Below are 10,421 nucleotides of genomic sequence, written 5' to 3' on the forward strand. Positions count from 1 at the left end.
TTGAAGACCTTAGCTAGTATACTTTCAGGGCCAGATGCTTTGTTGTTCTTCATCTGTCTTATTGCCTGGTGGACTTCTTCAGAGGTTGGTGGACTGGCAAGTGCTTCTCTTACTGGGTGCTGTGGGTTTGATTTGATGGTTTCATCAATCTCTGTTGATTCTCAGTTCAGGAGCCTTTCCAGCTCCTTTCAGCAGTTTTTGATGGACTCGTCTTTAAGGAGTGTATTGCCATCTTCAGATCTAAGCGGGGTGAGTCTGCAGACCTTGGTCCATAAAGTGGGAGGACCATTGCATAAGTGCCAGCATCCACTTTGCTCTTTGTCCTGTAGTATTATGCATTTAATCATTATTCTTCATATTACCCAGGGGCGCCACTAGAATTTAGGTTCTCTGTGCTAGTACTTGGCAGGTGTATGAAGCAAAGACCGTTCCTGTTCTGGAAAAATTATAGTTTAGAGACATAACAAGGGTCAGCAGATGAACAAATGGTGAAATGGATGAGGTAGGAGCATGGTTATAGCAAGGAGGAACATCTAAACATACATTTGCCATCTGTAATCTCCGGTCTTAGACAAGTTGACATTAGTGCAATCTACATTTATACCAGTGTTAGGACCAGACAAGTAATGTAAAGCATATTGCTGTACAGGGTAGCTTAACCTGATTAATTTGTAGAATTGCATCCACCTGCAAATGCAGGTATCAAACTTAAGTGTGATTAGTTAAAGTACATTAATGCATGTGTAGATGTGACCTTGCACTAACTTGAGTGCAGGGTCTGTCAAGCCACTAGGGTCTTGGCGCTAACTTTATGCCAAGTCCTTGCACAAGTAGGCACCTGCCAAAAATTGCTTAATGTGCATTAGTTTAATGCATATTGCATTTAGTCATGCTTAAATGCAGGTGTAGACACGCCCAAAGAGTATAAAAGATGTTGTGAAGGGAAGCTAAGTCAATAGAAGAAATAAGGTGCAGACTAAACAGTATTAAACTTTTAGTAAATAGAAAGCAAGTAGCTGAGCCAGGAGTTAGTAGGGCCATTTATTAAAGGATGAAAATTGGGAGTTAGCAAAATTTAGTAAAGTAGATACTGCTGCAAACCTGACCGAGTCTTTGTCTCAGCAATCACGGAAGCAGCTCAAGGTCGTATTCTGGGGCTGGATCGCATTTTCCAGAGGGAATAAGTTATAACTATGCCAGATGAGAGAGCAAAGCAATGAAAATCCAATTAACCTCTTCGCTACAGGAACAGGAGTTACCTTCTGCAGAATTCTAATATTCAATGTGTTGAGGCTTAACATGGGAAAGAGACTGGGATGTGACAGAGGCCTGATGAATTACATCCGAACATGCCAGGAAAAGAAGACTGCAAAATAGTGAGTCCTTTAGCCTCTTCTTTTGTATATTTTTTCATTGGTGTAATGTACCAAAGCAAAGAGGAAAGAAACGTAGGGGGAAAATAAATGCTGACTGATTGCTGAGGCAAACATATTAAAAACTACTGATAAAATGAGGACTGTTGCAGTGGGAGGTCATTGGGTGGAATTGTGACATTAGAGATACAGAATCCTAATATGCCAAACTTCTACAGAGCCTTCAAAAGCATTTTCATAATGTCTGATAAACAGCAGTGACTTTCTGCCAGCGCTCTTCCATGAGGTAGGAAAGGGAAGTCATCCTTTCGCTGTTGATGAAGGAAAATGAAGCAGTAAAAGGAAGTGACTTGCTCAAGAGCAGCTAGGAAACTGCATCTAGGAGTCCTGATATGGTTTTATCATTCATTCATTAAAAGCACTCCATTATGACTATGAAAAAGCCCACTAGGTTTGTAAAATCCAAGTGTGCTACAAAAGCCAATAAAAGATATAACACACAAGAATTCTTGCCCCTTGCAATGTTATGGCTGACAATTAAAAGAAAGAGTTAACATAAGCACATCAGGTGGTATAATCAAACAGGGTGAACGCCACATAACTTGAAGGACCAGAAATGTGGTAGTACAGAATTCTGATGGAAAAGGGAATGCTTTTGTTGAAGAAAAGTCTGTTCATTGAAGAGTACATAGGTCAGTGATTCTCAACTAGGGTGGTTTGGCACACTAGGATGCCTTGAGATCCTTTCAGGGTGATGCAGAGTGCCATGTAATATTAGCACTGTTTGTTGTGCAAACATGATTCACAAGATAAACCCAGAGACTTCAAATAGGAATTCATAGTGTCAAGAACATTCTGACCTGTTGTAATCTGAGTTCTTTGCGACTGAAGAATTGTTGTATTATTTTTCTGTAGTCAAAAAGCAACTGAAAAGTAAGAGCTGGTGTTTTCTAAGAGGTGTCTTGAGTCTAAAAAGGTTGAGAATCACCGATGTAAGTACACAGTAGGTACAGTCACGGGCATCATTTTGGTGTAAATGTTATAAAGGGATTAGTTCACTGTTTGTGTTCTGTGGCTTGAGGACAAGAAGCACGTGAAGATTTCAGTTTTATCATAGTTCCAGCTGCTGAAACATGTTCATATACCATGTGTGCAATGTAAATACCTGGATGGATTTGATAAAGCACTTTGCCAAGGTCCTATTTTGTGAAATAATCTCGTATCGCATAATCTAGTGCCACTTAGAATTCTGAGACTGGAAACTTGGAAGTAATGAAGTTTAAGAGCATCTTTCTATTTAATTACAGGGCACTGTGCACATATATGTGACTCAATCCTGCAGATGAGTCTTTGTAGACCCACGCAGAACCCACTGTTACTGGGGCTCTGTGTGGATGCATATCTGTTTGTGTCAAATTGGAGCCTGAAGTCTCACAACAGCCTTGTGAAGTGAGCATCATCATCTTTGTGTGTCCCATGTTTGGGGAAGCTGAGGTGCAGAGTGGCTGTATGGCTTGCTCAGTAGTCACTCAGCAACTCGGGTTTTTTCTATACATGAAGTTAGTGTAGTTGGTATGACCTCCAGGCTATGCTTTCTCCAGTTTTAAAGTAATGTAATTAATGTAAATTATGCCAGAGTTAGACCTCCATCATGGAGATCCTGCTTGACATTACATACATTCAATTGTATTGTTCCTTTCCTGCCAAAAACAATTAAACAATTGCTTTTTTCTTTTTTTATAAACTCTTGAAAATATATTCACCTGTCAGCTCATAACCGGGGAGAACACAGAATTCTCATACCTTGAAGATTCAAGCAAAAGTGATTTCCCTACTTCCCTTTTTCTTTAATTTCATTCCTTTCTTCTTTCATTGCATTTTGCTGTATTTTATATATTAGGAATAATGTGTCTAATTTGGGTGTCTGCTTTGCTTTGATGTTTAGCCAGCCTTGGAAGCTGTTTGCTGCTTTAGATACTCGATCATCCTGAATGGTATTCCTTAAATATCTCATTATGCTAGCTTACATCTACAATGGACATTATTAGCTTGTTTATGTCTTATGCCTTTGGTGTGTATTTTTTTCCGTAGTTACAAAGAAAGGTGGTATACGTTGTATAAGATCAAAACATCCTCTATTTTTATTATTGACTGCAGTCCCCAGTGATGCACCATGGACTAGCTGGAAATTTGATCTTTATTGACTCTGCCACCTCTGAGAATAAAGAAAATGGATAAAAACGAAAATAGTAATTGGAAATAGCTCCTGTGGAGCAAAGCTGTCATGAGACAGATTGATTCAGCAATGGCAGAGTTGCTTTATTGATTGTGAGTCCTTAGTGAATTAGAAAAAGGACCTAAAGCCTTAATCTTTCTTTTTGTGTGTGTATGACAGTGACAACTTAGAATGTTCTGCTAGGATAAAGACATATATGGATGTATGGGAATGTTATCTATTTCAGTCAGCAAAAGTCTTTTCAAGAGATAAGAATGGGATTCTTCTAAAACTCTGCAGGGTTAAGTGTTCTTTACTATAGACAAAGAATAGCAGAAATGTTAGTGCTTAGGCTTTTAAGTCGGGTGCACTTCTTCTAAGGGAAAAGAAAGAAATGCACACATAGAAATTACCATAATTTCCTGCAAATGTTCATGCTATGCCTCTAAACTGTGGTTCCTCATATCCTCAAATCCCAAACCTGGTGCTAAAGCAAAAAATGACAAGTTATTTTTGCTCCATGTGGATCCCGTAATTAGGTTTCATCACTGATGAATAAGCTGTTACATCTTCCATCTGAGTATCTCAGTGCTTTGCAAATGGTGATTGTACGCTTGTAAATATTCTATTCACTGTACAGATGAACAAACTGAAGTGCAAAAGACTAAGTTCTTATTTTCCTTGCAACCATCATACATGGTTCTACTTGCATTGTAGAGACACTTTATGCTGCCAGAGCTGTGCAAAGTATTCTTAGCCTGAATGAGGATCATGCTCATAGATTAAATGACTTGCCCTGTGTCCCATAACATGCCCTAACTTTCAGCTCCTTTCTCTAAAAAGTAGACAACTCCTTCCCTTACTTACTCCTATACATAAATTTATTAGAGTGGCTCATTACCAGGGATCTGGATTTTTTGTTTGGTGAAAATGTGGAAAAACACGGATTTTCCCCTTTAAAGGAGAAAAATGTGATTATTTTTATTTTATTTTATTTTATTTTTGCAAAAACTCCACCCCCCCCCGTTTTCCCCCAACAGTACAACTTTAGTATAGACCATATACAACTGTAAGTAGCTGATCCTCACATATAGCCTTTGCTTTTTTAACAACACAGATAAAATTTCCTCCAGGTTTTCATGCTTTTCTCCCCTGCCTATCTCTTCCTTTGCAATCCTCAGGTCCTGCATTATTCCTTGCAGTTAAGTCAAAACGTGGCTACGAGGAACATTGGTGTTCTCTGTCATTCTCAACATGCCATGTGGCATGGCTTTCCCAACTGCTGAGGGCTAATAGAGAGATTGATCAGCTAAAGCTTATCATGGGCCCTTAAACAACTGGAAAATAAGGTTTTGGGAGCTTTTGGGGGAAGCAGAACATGAGATGTGCTATCTGGATTACATGCATTTAGTATGTTTGCTGTTGTTAAAAGAGGCAAAAGTTGGGTCTACAGCCTGGCTTTCTGTTGTTTATACTCACCAGAGTCAAAAGTAAATACTCCAGTGCTTACCAAAGAGCACAGTGTAGAGCCTCACCTGTGCTTCTTGGGGAGTCTCACACAAACTGGCATCAGATCTTGGATTTGCTGATTCTCTCGTTTTCTCTTCAGTTCATATACCCCATTTTTATATGTTGCTTACTCTGTCTTACAGTTACTGAGACTTCGGGAAGCAAACTTGAACCAGTTTTTCTGTGGCTTTAGAAGGTGTCAGTTAGATGGGGTTTATGTCCTTTGCAACTTTTTGGTAGGGAGGATTTCTTACTTCCTTCTTTCATCAGTTTGAAATGTCACTTGCCACCATCCTGTTTTGTTTTTACTTTGGTTTATGGTCTTGCTAGCAAGGCTGCTTTTGTTTTACAGTTTATCTAAAGAATTTAACACACATGTATCTGTTATAGCAAATTTATATCCACACATTTAGTTACATCAATTGCTACTACTAACATTTTTAAGTTAAAGTGATAATATACTATTTTGCATTATCTATCTAAAGACCTTCTTGTATAAGGTCTCCTCTCAGGTCTTTCACATTGTTTAGCTCGACAGACTAATTTCTTTCTTTACCTTGTTGACCAGTCCATTGTGTCTGCAAAGGTCTGCTCTGCAATCGCACATAAATAGTGTTTGGGTCTTCTGCTTTAACCACACTCCTGCAGCCTGGCCTAAGCTCCTTGAAAAAGTCCAGGGCTAGTAACAAATGTGAATAGGAAAAACAACCCGTTTGTGTTTGAGAGAGAGGTGAGGTAGGAAGCAGGCCAGGAGAACAGTGAAGAATTGGAAAGAGCTGATTCCAGCTGCTTCGGACAAGGCCCCTAAGTGGGAATCCAGAGGCATTGGACAGACTCTGCAAGCTGATATGCAAAGCTATGAAACTACCTTCTCAAAATGCATGCCTCCCATTGTGTTAAAGAAATAGTCAATTGTGAAGTGTAAGGGATAGGGCAAGTAGGAATTCCTGGCACTTGCTTTGTTGTTTCTGTAGTGTATTCTGTTGCTTCGGAAGGTGAATCACTGTATGTAGGCACCTGTGTAAAAATCATATGCACTTATTCCTATTGCTCTCTGTACGCATTTCAATCTTGTTTTTGGTCATTTCTTGTCCTTATATGGTCAGCTCTGCAGGTGAAGGGGATGTGTCATTGTATGTGGGTGGTACCACAGTATAAATAAGAAATAAGACATGTTTCCTAAAGTATAAATGTTGTTGTAGATTGTTCCAGTATATACTGGTGAAAGACTGCTTTAATGAAAGCAGTGGATATTGTATTGGTTAATTTGTGACCTTGGAAGCTGAGCTTTTTGTATGACAGTCTCCCTCTTTGTTTTAAATGGCTGACCATTTGCACCATTGTTTGCTAAACATCTCTGTATAGATAGGCTGAGCACTGCTTAATTTTGTTTGGATTAAATCTCCTTTTTAAACTTGTGTTCTTCATACTTTGCAAATCAGATGGCAGCACTGTTTAGTGCATGGAGCTTCAGCATAAATGGAGATACTGACCTTTTTAATAGATTCTGACTAGCTTGTTTTCAATTAACCTCTTCCTTTAGTCCCCTAAATTCCTTAAATGCTATCTGCTGTCTTCCATAGCAGCACTTCTGCCAGTTGGGGAAATTTTTAACAATAAATTCGGGGTATAGGCAGCCCAGGAGGCAATGTAGCATTGCCAACTCCTGTGATTTTTATTGCAAATCTCATGATATTTGATCTCCTGATCTTCCATTGTGACCTTCCATTAAGTATTTTGCATTACAGAGCTATTACATAAAATGCATAGATAGATCTGAAAGCACAGATAAGAGCCCAGGGCTCCCTTCTGTTAAAGCAGTGCCCTCATCACAGAACTAGTTTTGCCCTCACTTGCTCACTCTCTCTGGGTGTATGACTTCTGCATTTTCTTCTGCACTGTGGCCCAGCTTCAACAGGAAAGGATGGAGAAAGCAAGCTGGGCTGAGAGCATTCTGCCTGTAGAACAGAGCACTGTCTTGGGAGGAGGGAGATGGGAGTCTGAATTCTCTCACACTGAGAGGCCCGTATCCTATTATGCACAAGCTTATCACCGTCACCTCTTCTAACCACAGTTTGGATAAACATTGCCACGGTGGCAAACTCAATGCTGTCAATTTGCATTAGGCACATTTCAGGGACTGGTAGAGGCACCCGAAGGGACTTAGGTGCAAGGACTTCATCCAAGCAGCCTTAGATGATACTTCGATGAGATTGTGGCTCTTCTGAGCATGCACAATAGCTGAATGGATGTACCTGAGTAAGCTTTTGCCAGAAAACTTAGGTGCCTATGGCCTCTCAGGTGCCTAAGTAGTTAGATCAGGGGTTTGCAGTTCATCCACTTGGACTTTAGATGCTTAAGTTTTGCTGAAATTGAAATTTGGGTGTATAACTAAATTTTGTTTTTAGATGTGGCTCTTAGGTCAAAATTCACAGAGTTATGGTGCTTAACCCAAGTCCCTCTGAAGTCAAAGGGAACCAAAATAGGACTAGATGATGAAAGTTCTTTGTAGATGTGGTCTTTAATTTCTCCATGCTTCAGTTCTTTGTCTGAAAGAGGGATAAACTACCTCATAGAGATGTTGTGAAGGTAAACACAAAGGATTTTGAGATGCTTTATTACCTAGTTGAAGGTGTGTTTTACTATATAACTACAACAGATGAATAGGATCTGAAACTTTCCATTCTTAAAGTTTTGTGATTTTTTTTTTTTTTTTTAAAGCAGATGTCCTTCAGGGGGGAGGGAATATCTTACATTTTGAATGCTTGAAGTTAGAAATGGTGTAAGTATATGAAGGTCTTAAGAATGCGTGGGAAGACCTGGAGGCCCTTGCTGCCTGAGGAAGGAGGTAGATGTTCTACGGTAATAGATCAGGTAACGCTTGCTGATGATCTGGCTTTGTCTCTACAATGACATGCACACTTATAGGGATATGTAAGTGATGATGGTTATTAAAAAAAAATTTCTTTTGTCCTTAGATCGTGATGGATTTTAAGCACCCAGATGGCTGTACAGTTGCGGTTATGCTGCCTCGTCGTAGTTTGTTGGTGATGGCTGGAGAATCCAGATACCTGTGGAGTCACGGGTGGGTATTGAACAGAAGTGTAACAAAGCAGCTTGGTGTCTGGGGCAACCGTGACTTCCGGCTGTTGCCATATTACTAGCAGAATTTGTATATTTGAGATTTGATATTTCCACGCTCCCATCCTCCAGCCTCCTCCCCTACCCCCCACCAAAGTCAGTTCCTGGAGCAGCTGCGTCAGTTGCTCCGTCTTAGTCATACTGCTAGTATTGAAACACCTCAGTCATGCATATTCATTCATGAATATGAATTTTTTTATTCTATATGTAAATATTCTCTGAAGAAAATTAATTTGAATATTATGATTCTCTCCTACTGCATTCAGAGGTCAAAAAACAGAGGCTGTAGAGAATCTGCCACAAGTTCAGGCTGCATAGGAATAGCTTTAACATGTCCCAGATGTAAAATCCCTTAGGAACCATATGCCAGTGAGGGATTGGCCATGACAGAGCTCCATTTCACCACACACCTATTTGTGTTCAACCCAGCCCAGACCCTTGGCAAACCCTCACCTTTCCTCTTGCCTGAGTTTTGTCAGGAGTATCTGGTACAAGAAACAGCAGAAGTGTGCCTCTTCTATCAGATTTTCCCCTGTGCAGAGGAACTCCATCTCCTAAATCCTCTGGTTTGAGGCCACTTTGAACTGCTCATGCAGCATACAATGGCTTGGAGCTCCTAGGAACAGCATTTTTTGACAAATGCATTGGGAGGCATTATTTATAGTAGAGTTTAAATACATACATCTGAAATTGGGAACAAACCAGAAATGTATGCAACAGGAGCATTGCAGTTGTCATATAGGATCAGACCAATTGTCTGCCTTGTCCAGTAGTGTGCTGTGGTAGTGGGCAAGGTCACACTGGTTAGACCAGCAATTCTTATCCGGGTGCTGTTGCATCCTGGGATGGCTAAAGGTCCTTTCTAGGATGTCAAGGGGTGCCACACAACAGTAGCACTATTAGGTGCTCGAACATGATTCAAAAGATAAACCCCCAGATTTCAAATGGAAATTCATAGCATTAAAAGCATTCTGCCCCGTTGTCATCTTTCAGAGATCTTTGCAGCAAAATAATTGCTCTATTGCTTTTCTGTAGTCAAAAAAAGGGTGAAAGCTCAGATCTGGCATTTTTTGAGGGCCTTGAATACTGAGAAGTCTCTTAAGTTTAAAGAGATGGAAATCACTGCTTTAGATGAATATATAAAGCCTTCATCATGGACAGTTGTGCTCTGGGGGAATGTTTATTCCTCTGCTAGATTCACAGAGTCATTCATTATGTAATAGAGCTGCACCAACTTAACTGTGTATCATTTAAATTAAAAGAAATCTTATTATCAGTATAAAATATGCTGTCTTTTAATTTCTCTGAATGATTTTCTTGATTGTGCATCATGAGGAAAGGTAAATATAGGATTCTCCCTTCTGTGTGCTGTTCAATAATTTAGAGATCTCTTCTGTCACCTGTGTATTCTGTCTTTAAATATTAACGAAGAAGAGGCTGGGACTCCTGTGAAGTGTCATGTTAAAAGTACTTAGGCAATAAAGGACTTTGCTAACAGAGAAGATTCGAATATAGGTCTTGGTCTTACTACATTTTTTTCACTCCTGTCAAACTCTCTCAGCCTTCTTCCAGAAACATCTCTGAAACTCAGAATATAGTCCAGTCTCCATATCCGGTGAAGCCCTGGCCTCTCTGATGGTAGTGTCTGTCAACAAACATGCAATTTTGTGATATGGGCCCCTTGTGTTTCCATGATGGGGTGTCTTTTGAGGACCATGGAAACAGGCTGGATTTAAACTCGGGATCTCAGGATTTTTTCCCTTGATACAATAATTTCAGTCCTGGGCAGTTGATGCACTGTGCTGTCCACCTTCCATAGAAATTATTTATTTGTCCTAGAAGTTCAAGAGGATCCACATACGTTTAAAGAGGCGTTTGTGAGGCCAGATCCTCAGTTGGCATGGCTCCATTGATTTCATTATTTACATGCAGAGCTTTACACCCACTCCTATATCTGTCTAAGTATCTTTTGCTCCCAATAGTTTCTTTGCTTCTAAATGCCAGTTATTGCCATCATTGCCTTAGGTTAGTTTGCACCAGGTGACAATCTAGCTCTGTATAGATTTCATAGATTTCATAGACATTAGGGCTGGAAGGGACCTCAGGAGATCGAGTCCAGCCCCCTGCCCAAAGGGCAGGAAGTCAGCTGGGGTCATAGGATCCCAGCAAGATAAGCATCCAAT

The 10,421-nt window shown here is 40.0% G+C and overlaps 1 protein-coding gene across 2 annotated transcripts in view; it reads left to right on the forward strand.

The window, feature by feature from the left end:
* LOC109306711 (alkylated DNA repair protein alkB homolog 8-like) overlaps nt 1-10,421 on the forward strand; it is a 53,098-nt gene that overhangs the window by 35,216 nt on the left and 7,461 nt on the right. For both annotated transcript variants that reach the window (XM_019530247.1, XM_019530248.1), the window contains exon 8: nt 8,076-8,182. In XM_019530247.1, the coding sequence (XP_019385792.1) occupies nt 8,076-8,182 (107 nt within the window). The remainder of the gene's footprint in view (nt 1-8,075; nt 8,183-10,421) is intronic.

This window comes from Crocodylus porosus, unplaced genomic scaffold (genome assembly GCF_001723895.1).
Source record: "Crocodylus porosus isolate Cpor-Errol unplaced genomic scaffold, CroPor_comp1, whole genome shotgun sequence".
NCBI classification, from domain to species: domain Eukaryota; kingdom Metazoa; phylum Chordata; order Crocodylia; family Crocodylidae; genus Crocodylus; species Crocodylus porosus.